Below are 17,368 nucleotides of genomic sequence, written 5' to 3'. Positions count from 1 at the left end.
TTGCAACTGACTGCAGATCAGTTCTGCTGCTGCCATAGTTCATTTTGCACAAGGACCACAAAGGTGAAATAAGAGAAATTAGAGTTCGTATGGCAGCATATAGAAAGACATATTTCCCTTGTTCCATTTGCAAGTGGATCAGGAAAGGAAATGATTAGCAGTGGTACAATGTACTTGAGGCCATGCACCTTGAGGTGGACTACAGAGAGACGTAGATGCAGACAACTTACTCATGTCATTGTGTAACAAATTTCAGCATAATCAAAACAAAATTTCATTAAAATCAACAGCTTCTCTATGCCAGGATGACAACATTATATCTTATGCTCACAGAAAGAGGCAAAGTCACAACTCATCAGACAGCATCGTGCAACATGCATCCAGAGAGCTACTGTTCAGTTTCTGTGATGTTAGGCCCTTTGAAGACAGACAACTTTTTATGCCTTTGCTTGGGTATCAGATTCCAAATGTCCATTTATCCAGTTCCCTTTGCAATGTTCATCCAGAAAGAGAATGAAATGGACCTACATTCACTGCCAGCAGCAGTTTCAGTGAGGTGTGAAACTAGTTGGCGACACAAGATATGACACTCATCTTACTCCCCATTGGTTAGGGGCTTTTTAATGACCACAGTTTTTATGCCATGTTATGTAGCTGCAAGAGGTAGAACATTCCTTGCAGACATATTGGACATTTTTTATTGACCCATCAACATATCAAGGAGCTTCATGTACAATGTGTATGCCCCCAGTAGCTGAATGGTCAGCATGACAGAATGTCAATCCTAAGGGCCCGTGTTCAATTCCCAGCTGGGTCGGATATTTTCTCCGCTCAGGGACTGGGTGTTGTGTTGTCGTAATCATCATCATTTTATCCTCATCGGTGCACTTTTAATGTGGTGACTAGTGTTTCATCTGTTGAGCTTACATTGACTATTAAATAGTTGTGAAAACGTACAGTGCTAATAGATTCATACATATTTGCTGACGACTGTGATGTAACTTCAGCTGCAGATAGTATGAGTGGTGCAACTGTCAAATATACTGTCAGAAATTCGTTACCATATAAATAAAAAGTAAAATACCCAGGACCAACAAGATGCCACAAATTCATTAAAATACAAAGACAGATAACAGAGCCATAGACAGTAGTTTCATACATGCATATGAAAGTACCCACTGATGTGATATGGAAGTCAAGAACAACTAAATCTTAACAGTGGCACTGTAATGGAAATAGGGCTATCACAATAAAGAAATTCAGTTTAAGCGGTAGATTTGGATTCTTATATATATAATACCTGTAAGATTTTACTCATCATAAGACTGCATTATTCTGAAGAAGTCTTATACACAATGTAATGGGCATGTCATATGGGTGCCTTAAATTTGAAAATTCTAAGTTTATCCCTTGTATTTTTCATTTTTGCAGGAAGATAATTGAGACTGGACACAACGCTCAATTTTTGGATAGCAATCACAGAATAAAACATTATAACAGTTGTGGCACAATGGACACTTTGGTACATAAAGAATATGAATACACTGTAATCACTTGAGAGTTCACAATTCCAGTCTGTACCGTTTTGTCATAAATCATTGCATCCACCAAGTGAATAATCTTGATAGCTTCAGGTTCAACTAATCAGTCAATAATCCATAGAGAAGTAATCCCAAAACCCAGTCCAGCTGATGTCCAATAAACAACCAAGTTGTCAAAGTATGTTGTAAGTGAGGTAAAGACCTTAGCACAGTATGGATCAACATGTTTTGCAGCCAGCTCATGGCTGAATTTTATCTCTGGTTTGACATCATCAGTCAGGCCTATGCACCAGGTGCCTTGTACTGGCTGCTGGTGGAGTCATTGATAATTGACATAGGAAACCATCCAACTCACTTTTAGATGAGATATAAGAATAAAATGTTAAAGAAAGTCATCCATCTGTCTTCAGTCTGAAGAGTTTATGTTTGATTATATTCATTATTTGAACACCTTGTAATAATGATGCACCTCCATTAGTTCTTTGTTAGCAGTTGTGTAATGTGTAACCTACATGGAATAATTAGCTGTCACATACTTCATATATATCCTGTGATGCCTTAATGAAGTAGTTGCAACATGTCTTTCGAGGTCTCAGAAAATTTTAATCTTGTTTAAAATTGTTCAAAGGTTAGTAAGATTTTATCAGTTTACTACTTATGTTCCTGATGATCAAACAAATGAAACCAATACAGAATTCCAAACTGTGTTTCTCAGTATTTATTTGTGCAAGAAGATCAAATTATGCTCTCATATTTAACATCTGTATCAATCAAAGATGGTAGATGTAAATCATAAAAAAATATTAGAAGGCACTTTGGTATCTCAACTTTGTACAGTTTTGTTACGTATTACACTGAATGTATAATTTAAATGGCCTTTTTCTAATGCAGAAATCTGTTAAAGGTAACCACAGTCACTTATACATAGAACAATTAGGTAAAATAAGAAGTGGGAGAAACTACAGACTTAAATTAAAAACAACTATGTGCTCAGTAATATTAAATACTACTCTAAGCTGTAATACACACATCAAAAAAAGTTTTGCATCACCTCAGCTCTGAGAGTTCTGGAACCTGTACAGAAAACTGGAATGGAGATCAATATGAACATCATTTTTGCCCTTTTTATTGCTCATGAAAACCACACATTGCATGTTGTACCACCATAAAGCAAGAACTTCTGAGGTGGTGGTCCAGATTGCTGTACACACTGGTACCTCTAATACCCAGTAGCTTGCTTTGATGCATACCTGTATTCATCATGGCATACTATCCACATGTTCGTCAAGGTGCTGTTGCTCTAGATTGTCTCACTCCTCAATGGCAATTTAGTGTAGATCCCTCAGAGTGGTTGGTGGATCACATCATCCATAAGCAGCCCTTTTCAGTCTATCCCAGGCATGTTCGATAGGGCTTATGTCTAGAGAACATGCTGGCCACTCTAGTTGAGGGATGTCGTTATCCTGATGGAAGTCATTCTTAAGATGTGCATGATGGGGGTGTGAATTGTCATGCATGAAGTTGAATGTCTCGCCAATATGCTGCTGATATGATTGCACTGTCGGTCGGAGGATGACATTCACATATCATACAACCATTACGTTGCCTTCCATGACCACCAGCAGCATACGTTGGCCCCACATAATGCCACCCTAAAACAGCAAGGAACTTCCGCCTTGCTGCACTCGCTGAACGGTGTGTCTAAGGCATTCAGCCTGACTGGGTTGCCTTCAAACACGTCTGTGACGATTGTATGGTTGAAGGCATATGCTACACTCATGGGTGAAGAGAACATGATGCCAATCCTGAGCAGTCCATTTGGCATGTTGTTAGGGCCATCTGTACTGCACTGCATGGTGTCATGGTTGCAAAGATGGACCTCTCCATGAACATCAGGAGTGAAGTTGCGTATCATGCCGCCTATTGTGCACAGTTTGAGTCATAACACAACGTCCTGTGGCAGTACAAAAAGCATTATTCAACATGTTGGCATCGCTGTCAGGGTTCCTTTGAGCCATAATCCATAGTTAGTAGTCGTCCACTGGAGTTGTAGTTCTTGGGTGGCCTGAGTAAGGCAGGTCATTGAGAGTTCCTGTCTGTCTGTATCTCCTCCATGTCCGAACAAACCACTCAGGTTCACTCCAAGATGCCTGGACACTTCCCTTGTTGAGAGCCCTTCCTGGCACAAAATAACAATATGGACATGATTGAACTATGGTATTGACCGTCTAGATATGGTTGAACTATAGACAACATGAGCTGTGTGCCTCTTCCTGGTGGAATGACTGGAACTGATCAGCTGTCAGACCCCCTTCGTGTAATAGGCGCTGCTCATGCATGGCTGTTTACATCTTTGGATGGATTTAGTGATGTCTCTGAACAGTCAAAGGAACTGTGTCTGTAATACAATATCAACAGTCAACGTCTATCTTCAAGAGTTCTAGGAACTGGGGTGATGCAAAACTTTTTTTGATGTGTGTATAATCACCTCACTCCAAAGAGAATCATGAAATCAACTTTGAGTGGTGTAAATTAATTTCTCTGTTTCAGTTGCTCAGTTGACACATACTTATTTGAAAACTTCAATACAGTTGATGGTGATTTTCTGTCAGCAAAATTCAGAGCATTCAAGTTTCCTCAGTCAACCTATGTTGAGTTTAAGGGGACGGTGAATGTCTGTCTTGATAAATGTCGTGGTGTAAGTAATCTCATTATTATTGATCTTATGCTTTGCAACTCATCAGCTTCTATGACACAAAGAAAACATTATGCCTGACACATATTTGTACATGAGCAGATAAACACATGTTTACACTGATGTGGCGGTGCATGCCCTCATGTGCCTGAACGCACATGTGCACTGTCTCTCTCTCTCTCTCTCTCTCTCTCTCTCTGTCTCTCTCTCTCTCTCTCTCTCTCTCTCTCTCTCTCTCTCTCTCTCACACACACACACACACACACACACACACACACACACACACACACACACACACACACGTGTATATATATATATATATATAGAGGGAAGCATTCCATGCGGGAAAAATATATTTAAAAACAAAGATGATGTGACTTACCATACGAAAGCGCTGGCAGGTCGATAGAAACACAAACAGACACATACATACACACAAAATTCAAGCTTTCGCAACAAACTGTTGCCAGTGTGTTATTCTGGTTATGATGCAAAGTTCCTTTGCAAGTGCCCTTCAAATACACTGTCTGATCTGTGCAGGAATATATATGATGGATGTATGTATACGGGTCGCAGACGCATGGTTGATGACATATTGAAATTTGGGTCTGGCCGTGAGGCATGCATGGATAGCCATAGCCAAATGGTCAGGCAACCACTTGTGAGACGTGGGAAATTCAGGTTCGAGTCAAGGTCTGGCAAAACTTTCACTATCATTATTCCATTCTACAGCTGATGGTAGTCCTTAATCGCACTTGGGAATTCATTTGATATACAGATGTATAAAGTGTAGAGTACTGAATATATTTCAGATGATTCTTATGATGCCTCAAAAGCCAGTTTCAGTTCATTTTTTATAAGAGTGAATATCAAAGCTGAAATTTGAGAATAAATTTAGGATCGTCCATGTTTGTTTCACATGTGATGATCTGTCCAAGTCTGAAACTGAAGGCAGACATTCTTAAGAGATCTGTGGGATGTAACTGATAACAAGTTTTAGGAACCATAATCTCTTTTATTATAGAACATAATCAGACACCATCTGGATCACAACTAACACAGATGGAGTTTGTATATTCATTTAGATCTTTGCAATTCTGAAATCAGTGTGCTTTGCATTGTTTTAACAAAATTAGTTTTTCATAGCGCTTTTGTATGGCAATGAAACTGAACCATTATAAATAAACAGCCTATGGTATTAAACTCTTAGTTATGTAAAGCAAGCATACAGTGAGATTTTGTGTCCTTAACCTTCTTCCATTATGTACACTGTACTCAAACATCATACATGTTTGCAAAAATCAGTTATTGTGGTGCTCATGAGACACTTAATACTGTTAGTCACAATTTCTCAGTGATCAGATCTGAGCAAATGTTCACATTCACAACTTTCACAATGGACTGCACTTTCAACTTCATTCCAACATTGTGTTGAATTATTCTCAAATATTTTTTTATGCCAATGCAACATCTGAGTGTCATGTTACTTATCTCCATTGTGCTTGGCCATACATTCTCTTCCAGGACTTCACATTATTATGTTAAATTAATAACATAACATAAGACTGAAAATAAACATCTTACAACAGAAGAGGTTCTGCCGTATTGGATACAAACTGCAGTATGGGAATGCCAGATAGGCATTCCTGTCATCTTACTGGCTGCTGCAGGAGGTGGCTGAAAATGATGCAGAAATTTATTGGAGTTGTCCCATTTCTTTTCCACAGATAAGGATTTACATTAATTTTAATCACATTTCAGTCCATTTTTGAAGGTTAAGATTATAATTAGATTCAACTTGAAAAGTACTACTGGATTCAGTCAACATCTAAATTTCCTGAAAAGTGGAGTTGCCCACCTTCAATAATGAGTTTCTCACATAGTAGCTGATAATAATAATTAAAATTGATTCAATAAAATATTTTTCTTTCCATAATATTGATTATGTACTTGTGACACTTTGTATTCTGGATGATTATGGTCATTTGATCTATTTATCTCAGCTGTGAGCCTCAAATTTTATTTTCTCTTCCAGATATGTATAAAAGCAATATAACATTTTCAAAATACTGATTTCATTGCAGTATCATGTGCCATATCTTTTGCCACTCTGATTCTGTAGTCAATGTGATGCAACAAAGGCATCGTAGTAGCGGGTCAGGACGGCAGGTGAGATGATGGAACCCCCCTGCCAACCCCCTCTATAGGTAGCAATGGTGCTGAGTGTTGGTTATCAGGGTGGTGGGTTCATAGAGCCAGCTGGATGATTGACAGAAAGTCTTAGATGCTGTATTTATAGGGTTTCTTTATTCCATCCAAAAAGTTGTAGTGGTATCCGATAGTGGTCAGCAGCCCCAGATACAGGCTGGTCACAGTCAGTGAAGTGTGCTTGGCTCAGAATGTGGCCTCATGTAAAGACTAGCATGCAGTGTCACCCTATCCAGCAGGTGGCAGCTGAGATGAAGTTATATTGTCAACACTCCAGCGGTACATCGCCATGTCAGGCTGCTTATAAACAGTTAGCATGGTGCTGAGGTAGACTCCACAGAAGTCAGTCACATGACCTGGTGCAAATGTGTGACTCAGTGTGGGAATCACTCAAGCACACAGAATTCAACTGAGGAGCCTGGTGCAGGATGCAGTAACAGTGGCCTGCAGGGATGAGCCTGCAGTAGTAGTGTGTGCTCTCACAGGACAGGTGGTGGCTCAGCTGCTATTCAAGCCCAGGCATGAACTGTGAACCTCCAGGTAGGCACCCTGAAGCCAGCAGAAGTCAGCCAGCAGATGATCCCCCATCTGGAAAGAACCAGTTCAACTTCTGGTGGCATCAGGCCAAGTTGCAGCGAGTAGTTCCACAGCTAACGAGGGAGATATCTAGTAGTGGCAGTTGGATGATCCATTTCAGGTCAATGACTGGTGTGTAGTACCTCTCATAGCTGTCTGCAGGTAGTCACAGATTCTGCATAGCTGAGGTGGGCAGTATTTGGTTCAAATGGCTCTGAGCACTATGGGACTCAACATCTTAGGTCATAAGTCCCCTAGAACTTAGAACAACTTAAACCTAACTAACCTAAGGACATCACACACACCCATGCCCGAGGCAGGATTCGAACCTGGGACCGTAGCAGTCCCACGGTTCCGGACTGCAGCACCAGAACCGCACGGCCACCGCGGCCGGCTGGGCAGTATTTATGGGGTGTTCAGCCCATCACTGTTTTATCAAGCTATCACACCTCATCATGCAGAGTGAGGAAGTGGCCTGGTTCTAGGCCTAGATGTGTGGTAATCCTGGTCACCAGTGCTGTAGTGTGTCCATACTTCTGCTGTAAGTGGTGTTAAGCTCCTATTGTGGTCATGAAAGTTAGACACATGATAACTTGTCCCACTGTAAGGGCTAGGCCACGATTCATGTGGTGTCGGCACATTCTGAGTGTGGTTTCCTGCAAAAGTACACCCAGCCAAGTGCCGTCTGCTTCAGCTCCTCTGCGTGTGGTGACATTTTCTGCTAACTCAGCCATGGGTTTTCACCAGGTAAAGAAAGACCATGGCACAACCTGCTTCCTCCTTTGGAAGATCTAGTCCACCAGATCATGGCCCAGCAATGTCTCTGAAACTAACGTGATAACACATCTTACAATTTTACTAGGGGCGTTTGAAAAGTCCGTGCAAAAATAAAAACTACTTACTTGTTTGGGGTAAACCTTTTTTATTTTTCAACATTGTCTCTTTTTAGACTTATACACTTCATCCAATGCTGTTCTAATTTGTCGATCCCTTCCAAATAATAGGAACTGACCAAGTCTGCAAAATAGTTATTAGTTGCTGCAATCACCTCTTCGTTTGAATAAAATCTTAGTCCCGCCAGACATTTCTTGAAATTGGGGAACAAATAGTAGTTCAAGGGAGCCAAGTCTGGAGAATAGGGGGGATGTGAAACGAGTCAGAATCCCATTTCCATTAATTTTGCGACCACAACTGCTGAGGTGTGTGCTGGTATATTGTCGTGATGGAAAAGGACTTTTTTGCGCTCCAGTCTCCAGTGTTTTTCTGGCAGCTTGATTTTCAAACGGTCCAGTAATGATTAATAATATGCACCTGTAATAGTTTTACCCTTTTCGAGATAGTCGATGAGGGTTATCCCTTGCAAATCCCTAAAGACAGTCGCCATAACCTTTCCAGCCGAAGGACTGGTATTCACCTCTTTTGCTGCAGACTCTCCCTTGGTAACTCATTGTTTAGATTGTTGTTTGGTCTCAGGAGTATAGTAATGTGTCCATGTTTCATCCACAGGGATGAAACGATGCTTAAAGTCCTGAGGATTCTTCCTGAACAGCTGCAAACCATCTGTGCAACACTTCACATGATTCCGTTTTTGGTCAAGCGTGAGCAATCGTGGAAACCATCTTGCGGATAGCTTTCTCATGTCCAAATGTTTATGGAAAACATTATGTACCCATTCATTTGAGATGCTCACAGCACTATCAATCTCATGCACCTTAACTCTTCTGTCATCCATCACCATATCATGGATTTTATCAATGATTTCTGGAGTCGTAACCTCCACAGAGTGTCCAGAAAGTTGAGCATCACTTATGCCCATATGGCCACTCCAAAAATTTTGAAACCACTTATAAACTGTTCTAATAGAAGGTGCAGGGTCACCGTAATGTTTATTAAGCTTCTCTTTAGTCTCCTGAGGTATTTTGCCTTTCATAAAGTAATGTTTAATCACCACACGAAATTCCTCTTTGTCCATTTTTTGACCATCACTCGACTTCCTTGATTCACATGAATGCCAAACACAAAGAAATAGACCAATATGGCTGAAACTTGGTGTGCACTCTTTCAAAAGATGCTACTAACTAAACATGACACAGATACGCACTAGTGGTGCCATCTCTTTGACTTTGCACAGATTTTTTTTTTTTTTTTTTTTAGTAGTATATTTATTAAATCTCATTTGTGTTTTTCTATATAACAGGTGTTATCTCAAAATTTTGTAATTGTTAAGTGTAGATTCGTGCAGTCTGTAGCACAGTAGTCATTTCTTTTGAATGGCCAGTTACACAGCTCACCAAGAGTCAGCTTCTATTGATGATATGTCAAGAGAGTAGCAATCTCTGCTTTTATAGTTTACTTCTTCAATGAGCCATGCTAGGATAGGTAGGTTGTATGCAGGCAATGTGTGGACACAGGAGGAGCTGGCCACAGTTTGGAAACAACTGAATGCACTTTTTGCTGCAGTCAGCCATCTTCAGGCTGCTGCCTTGGGGTGTAGCAGTGGTAGAGAATCTGGCACATCACATGGGACACCTCAGATCTCACTTATTATGCTCACAGGTTCTGCTGTTGAGGCACCTCCCAGTGTGCCCAACATGGTGGACCAGCCATCACCACAGGGTGATTGGTAGGTAGTAACACTTTTGCCTCAGTTGAGGCAGAGGATCAATGTGGTGAATGGCCATCTGGCCTTGCCCATATGTCTCGTGAGTGGACAGGAGGTTGCTCCTTAATCAAGGTCCAATCATGCTAACAGGGGGAGGGGTTTGCTAGTTATTGGGACCTCCAAAATTTTGTGTTTTACAGAACTCCTTAGGGAAATAGTGTTCAGGTCTGGAAAGTGAACCAATGTGCACTCAATGCATCTGCTAGGGGGCCCTCATCTGAGACAGGGAGGAGCACTTGCCTGCAGCTATTGAGCATGCAGAGTGCAGTCATCTGCAAGTTATAGCTTACATTGGCACTAGTGGCACCTGCTGCTTGGGTTCTGAGGCCAACTTCAGCTCATTCAAGCATATGGTTGAAGTGGTGAAGGCTGCAGGCCTTGCACTTGGGGTGCAAGCAGAGCTTGCAATTTCCAGCATTGTTCCAAGATTGACTGGGGTCCTTTGGTTTGGAACCAAGAGGAGTATATCACAGAAAGCCTTTGTCAATTCTGTGACAGTGTTGACTGCAGGTTTCTGGATCTGCATTATTGGTTGGAGAACTGTAAGACTCCCCTTGATAGGTCAGCTGTGGACTATGTGAAGAAAGCAGGTGCTCGGGTAGCACAGTACTTGTGAAGTGAACCGGTGGGTTGGCAGTTTGAGGCTGATGAACATTCAGCAGTCGACATGCACACAGCAAAATCAGACCTCATGCAGAGTAAAGACACTTCAACTATCAAAATTTTATCAGTAAATTGTTGAAGTATTCGTAACAAGGTTCCTGAATTTATAGCCCTCAAAGAAATATCAGCATCCTCTGTAAGTTTAATAAACATAACAGATATACATAACAGCGACTTAAGTCATCAATAATACATTCTTCTTCACTATTTACAACAGTTTGCCAGTGTTGGGGAACTTTTCGATTATGTGACTACAGAAAGCATGTTGTTTTGAGACAAAAAACTCATCAAATCATGTTCACAGGGCATTTTGATCCAGAAGATTATTTGACAGAGAGCAGAAAAGGTGAAAATCTGAGTGTTTAAGATCAGGTGAATAAGGTGGGTATGGAATGACTTCCCAACCCAATTGCTGTATAGTGTTTTCTGTCAGTGTAGCAGAATGTGGGTGGGCATTATCATGGAGTAGCATCACTTCACGCAGTCTTCCTGGTCACTGGTCTTGGAATGCATCAGTAACATGTCTGTGTTGTTGATAATGAATGTTAGCAGTGATGGTTACACCTTGGGGAAGCAATACATGGTATACCACACTGTCACTTTTCCACCAGATACATATTTGTGGATGCATGCAGGTCTTTTTACGGGGAGTTGGTGCTTTGTGTGGGCTCAACATTCCTTTCTTTTCCTTATGTTAGCATAAAGACACCAGTAATGATACAGGATAGGAACAGTCAATGTTGTTCATGAGCCAAGTGATGACAAGCAAACAGAAATACACATATGGCCACCCACTGATTTTTGTGGTTTTAGCTTAGAGTACATAGTAGGCATATGCCTGATTTTTGAACCTTCCCCATTGCATGCAACAATCTTCATCAAACCCTGAAAGATCTTCCTTAATGTGGAGATTCACTAATGTCAAAATGGTCCTCCCTAAAAAGAGAAAACCATTTTTTGCCATGATCTCTCCAGTGGCACTATCCCTGCACATGGTGCATATGTTTCTGGCTGAATCCATTGCTGTCACCCCTCTATTGAACTCAGAAGAATATGTCGGAAATTCTCCTTTTGACATTCCGTTTTTTAGTGATCACAGCTCTACTCACTATCTCCAAATGACAAAATGATAATATGTAAACTCAAATAGCAATAGTGAACTACAAATAAAAATGAAAATTGATAAACAAACCCATATCAACTATAATACCGACATGCAAGATACAGACACTACAAACTTATGAACCAACATAATAATAAATTTCCTAGAGATTGAAAAGCTTATGTCCATGAATCAGCATGGTTTTAGAAAGTATCACTCATGTGATACTTAGCCTGCCCTTTCCTCACATAATATACTGTGAACTATGGATGAAGGGCAACAGACAGATTCCACATTCCCAGATTTCTGAAAAGCATTTGACATGAGCATAAGTAATACATTTCCAGATATATGAGTGGTTCAAAGAGTTCTTAAGTAGTATAACCCTGTATGGTGTACTCAACAGCAAGTGTCCAGCAGAGACAAGGGTATCATCAGGAGTGATAGCCAACAGGGTGAGCAGCAATCTGCAGTTATTAGCTGATGATGCTGTAGTTAACAGGGAGGTGTTGCAGATGAGTGACTGTAGGGTGATACAATATGATTCAGAAAAAAATTCAAGCTGGTGTGATGAATGGCAGCTGGCTCTAAATGTAGAAAAATGTAAGTTAATGTGGATGAGTAGGAAAAACAATCCCATAATTTTCAGTTACAGCATTAGTAGTGTCCTGTTTGACACAGTCACATCATTAAAATATCTGGGCATGATGCTGCAAAGCAATATGCAGTGGAATGAGCACGTGAGGATTGCGGTAGGGGGGGTGAATGGTCACTTCAGTTAATTTGGTGAAATTTAGGAAAGTGTGGGTCATCTGTAAAGGAGACCGGATATAGGACACTAGTGAAACCTATTCTTGAGTTCTGCTTGAATGTTTGGGAGCCGCACCAGTTTGGATCACAGGAAGACATCAAAGCAGTTCAGAACCAGGCTGTTAGATTTGTTACCAGCAGGTTTGAACAACATTCAAGTGCTACAGAGATGCTTCAGGAACTCAAATGGGTATCCGTGGAAGAAAGGTGATGTTCTTTTCAAGGAACACTACTGAGAAAATTTAGAGAACAGGCATTTGAAGTTGACTGCAGAACAATCTTACTGCTACCAACATATAGTTCATGGAATGACCATGAAGATAAGCTACAAAAAATTATACAGAGGCATATAGACAGTCACTTTCCCCTGCTCTGTCTATGAGTAGAACAGAAAAGGAATGACTAGTACTGGTATAGGGTACCCTCTACCATATGCTGTACAATGGTTTGTAGAGCATGCATGTAGATACAGATGTAGAACTTGAATGTGGCAGTGAAGTCATCTGCACATGTATAACTGGTCTAGGTGAAATAAGGTTAAATGTTGGATGTTTTTACTGGCCATCCAATTCTAACATGGCAGTTTTAGAGTCATTCAAAGGTCTACAGTCAGTGGCATGGAAATATGCACATCTTGCAATGTAAGTTGGAGGTAAGTTTAACCTACTGAGTAGTCTGGGATATCAATGGATTCATTGCACATGTTTTATGAACACTGTCTTGAGCAGCTAGTTCTGCAGCCCACATCCAGTGGAAGTATTTTAGACCTACAAACAAGCCTGACCTTATCAACAGTGTCAGTATAGAGACATAGAATAGTGATCACCAGTTCATCATAGCAATGGTGGTTACTCAAGTTAATAAATCAATCAAGAAAGCTAGGAGAGAATTTTTGTTGGAAAGAGTAGATCTTATCAACAGTGTCAGTACAGAGACATAGAATAGTGATCATCAGTTCATCATAGTGATGGTGGTTGCTCAAGTTAATAAATCAATCAAGAAAGCTAGGAGAGTATTTTTGTTGGAAAGAGTAGATAAGCATTTCTTAGCAACCCACTGAAACAATGAACTGACATAATTTAGACCCAGTATGACAGACATAGAAGAATTATGGGCGAAGTATAAATGGATTGTAAATCATGCTCTGGAGAATTATGGCTGAATAAGTGGATTAAGAATGCAGAAGACTCATTGTGGTTTAACAACAACATTTGAAAAATACTGAGGAAGCAAAGATTTTTGGACTCTGAGTTCAAAAGAGAATGCGCTAATGATGCAGACAAAAATTTATAGAGATATGTGTGTCTGAAAAAAGATTTATGTGAAATGCATATGACAGCTACCACCATCAGATCTTAGAAAAAGGTATTGCTGAGAACCCAAGAAAATCCTGGTCCTATGTAAAATCGCTAAGCGAGCCAAATGCTTCTATTCAGTCACCCACTGATCAGTCTGGTAGTAAAAGATAGCAAAAGGAAAGCTGGAGTTTTAAATACCACATTTAAGCAATTGTTAACACAAGAAAATCATGCAAATATACCATCACTTTGCATCACAAACACTCCTGTGTGGAGGACGTAGTAATAAGTATCCCTGGTGTAGAGAAACAACTGAAAGAGTTGAAAACAAATAAGTCATCAGATCTGGATGGAATCCCAGTTTAGTATTAAAAAGAGTACTCTATGGCATTGGCCCCTTACTTGGTTTGCATTTATTGTGAATCTCTCACCCAGCACAAAGTCCCAAGTAACTGGAAGAAAGTGCAGATGACTCCTGTATATACGGAGGGTAAAAGAACTGACCTTCAAAATTACAGACCAATATCCTTAAAATCAATTTGCTGCAAAATTCTTGTACATATTCTCAGTTTGAATTTAGTAAATGTTCTTGACATGGAAAATATTCTGTCCACAGCCTGTGGTTTCTTGCAGCTTCCATCTGCTCCTCCTCTCTAAGGCTTCTTGCATCAGCCTGTGGTGACATTTTTTGCTAACTTAGACAGGAGATTGCAACCACCAAGTGAAGAGTGGCCATGGCACAAAGACATGCAGTATTTACTATAATGATGATGTTATAAAATGATCATATAAATCTGACATCTAGGAATCACAACTGGCAAATGCTTATGCCTCAGTAATATACAGGGTGTTTCAAAAAGAATATATGGGTTTTAAGGTTTTGAAGCACATATTACATTCACCTTACAATTATATATAATACACCAAATGAAAGAGAAACACAAACAGTTTCTTTTACAATTATTCAGAGTGAACACTGATCACATATCGAGTCAATAGGCAAGTTGTTCTGAAACCTTGGTCAATGTGTCAGGAGTAACTGTTGCAATAACACTGTGTCTAAAGTCAGATACATAAGCTGGTATTGGAGGCTCATACACATGATTGCATCAGATCATGTATGAATGTGGAGGTTATGCATAAAATGCTGTGTCAACCAGCCCCTTGTGCCCAATCCACCAGTCAGATACAACGTCATTTAACTAGTCGCGTATTGAGTTATGCCAGGAGGTGGCGCACCACCTTGCTCCCAAATAAAGATGTGTTGTTCAGCTTCTTCCCATTGAGGCATGGACCATAGCTGTAGCACATCAAGGTAAGAAACATCAGTTACAGTTGATTTACTGAAAAAGAAAGGCCCATAAACTTTCCGCGGGGATATTTCTTGGGACTAAGCCTGAAAACTTGCACTCATTCCATGCATTTTTCAGTCATTCTTTGTCATTCCATACTCTTCCCATTGTGCACAGGTATACAAACAAAACTGTTTGATTTGCTCTTTCATTTGGTGTATCATTTACTATTGTAAGTTGAACATAATAAATTCTACAATGCCTTAAAACCGGTATGTTCAATATGAAACACCCTGTATTGTAAAAAATTGTAATATGCGAAGAGATGAAATGGAAATATTTCTAAGCTTTGCTAATCAGAGAATCAACGTTTTGTCGAAAGCACATACGAGATGTAACCCAAGTGGATCTTAGTACTGACTGCTCATTATGTTCACTTCCTGAAGATGGTGTCTGTAAGTTTTGGTCCATGGTTATTCGTACTTTACTGAAGAGTGAAGTAGTCCCTAGTACTGTGTAACATTGCCAATGATCTCAAATTAAGTGCTTCAGATTTTTTGTGGCTCTGGATTCATTCTCCATAAAAAAGCTTACATTTAAGGTAATCCTAGAGGAAGAAATCTTGAGTTGAAAAGTCTAGTGAGTGCGTTAGCCATTAATATTTGCCATTCCTGCTTGTGAGATGACTTTAAAATGCCACCCAGCAATTCCATTGCAGTGTGGTAAGTGTGGCTTATGTATGACTCCATCTTACTACAAGTGTATGTATTCATCCTTGCTGTACTTATAATATACAGGTGGGAATAATGTTACCAATATGTTACCATGGCAACCTAAATTTACTGGCATCATGGGACCGCTTTCATCCTTCAAAATGTATTAGTCAACTATTGTATTCCACATGATGATAGTGGATGTACACCATTACTATTTCAGCTTGGAGAGGTTTGTCATGCATATTATGTCATTTTAGAAATGGAAATGTTGCCTGTTGCTGAAGACATTGCATTAAATAGCAAAATAGCACAGGTTGGTATTTTCTGTGACCTATCACAGGCATTTGACTGTGTCAATTATGATATTCTCCTAGGCAAAATGGAGCTTTATGGGATTGATGGTATAGTCAACCAATGGATACCATCATATGTAACCAAAAGAATACAGAAAGATGAACTTGGTAATTCAAAAATGTAGTATGGGGACATTAATCTGATTGGAGAGAAATCACATATGGGATTCCCAAAAGCTAAGTCTGGTTTGCTATTGTTCCTCATATATGTACATGACTTTCCATTTAATATACAACAAGCACAGTTTGTTGTTTTTGCAGATGATACTAGTATTGTAATCAAACCAAGCATATGTACAATAACAGAAGAAATTCTGAATAAGTTTTTAAAAAGTTTTTCCCCTATGGTCCCACCCTCAATTTTAAAAAGATGCAGCGTATTCAGTTCTGCACAGCTAGGTGTACTACATCAGTGTAAGTGTAACACATGGTAAGGAAATAATAAATAGAATCTAAACTTCAAAATTCTTAGGCGTCCATATTGATGATAATTTAAACCAGAAAAAGCACATTTTGGAACTCCTATAACAACTTAGCTCATCCACATTTGCACTTAGAATCATTGCAAATCTTGGAGAGAGATTAGTCAGGAAGGTGACAATTTTGCATATTTTCACTCAGTAATGCCATATGGAATAATATTCTGGGGTAACTCATCTGTAAGAGAGAAAGTCTTCATTGCTCAAAAACATCATGTAAGAATAATATGTGATATTCACCCATGATCAACTTGTAGACATTTGTTTAAGGATTTGGGGCATCTGACTACCACTTCGCAGTATATTTATACTCTCATGAAGTTTGTTGTAAGTAATCCACTGCAGTTCAGGAGGTACAATTATGTACATATATACAATACCAGAAGGAAAAATGACATTCATTACTTCACATTAAGGTTGTCTTTTGTGAAAGAAGTAATGCAAAATACCGTAACTAAAGGTTTTGATAACTTACACAGTGATATAAAATGCCTGAGAGACTTCAAAGTAAAATTTCAAAAGAATCTGAAAAAGTTTCTCCTTGACAACTCCCTCTATTCCATAGAATAATTCCTGTTATTATAATGTGCAGGAGGTGGTAGTATGGAATTATTAATGCAAATCAGTATATTTAATAGTAATAATAATAATAATAATAAAGGAATAACTTATCTGAAACCCAAAGATCAAGCAGGCACAGCAAACGCAGCAAAATATCGACCCATAACATGCCTACCAACAATATACAAAATATTAACTTCAGTCATTACACAGAAATTAATGACACATACAACACACGACAAACTTATAAATGAAGAACAAAAAGTCTGTTGCAAAGGAGCACGAGGATGTAAAGAACAACTGATAATAGGTGCAGAGATGACATATCAAGCTAAAACTAAACAAAGATCACTACACTATGTATACATTGATTACCAAAAAGCTTTTGATAGTGTATCCCACTCATGGTTAC

General features: G+C 39.5%; 1 protein-coding gene across 1 annotated transcript in view; it reads left to right on the top strand.

The window, feature by feature from the left end:
• The window catches only part of LOC126470125 (uncharacterized), a 130,979-nt gene that overhangs the window by 92,250 nt on the left and 21,361 nt on the right, over positions 1-17,368 (top strand). The window contains exon 6 of the mRNA XM_050097740.1: positions 4,092-4,239. Within this exon, the coding sequence (XP_049953697.1) occupies positions 4,092-4,239 (148 nt within the window). The remainder of the gene's footprint in view (positions 1-4,091; positions 4,240-17,368) is intronic.

The sequence above is a fragment of the Schistocerca serialis genome, chromosome 3 (assembly GCF_023864345.2).
Source record: "Schistocerca serialis cubense isolate TAMUIC-IGC-003099 chromosome 3, iqSchSeri2.2, whole genome shotgun sequence".
Classification (NCBI taxonomy): Eukaryota; Metazoa; Arthropoda; class Insecta; order Orthoptera; family Acrididae; genus Schistocerca; species Schistocerca serialis.
Note: the sequence above shows the minus strand (reverse complement) of the source record. Positions and strands in the feature narration are given on the sequence as shown.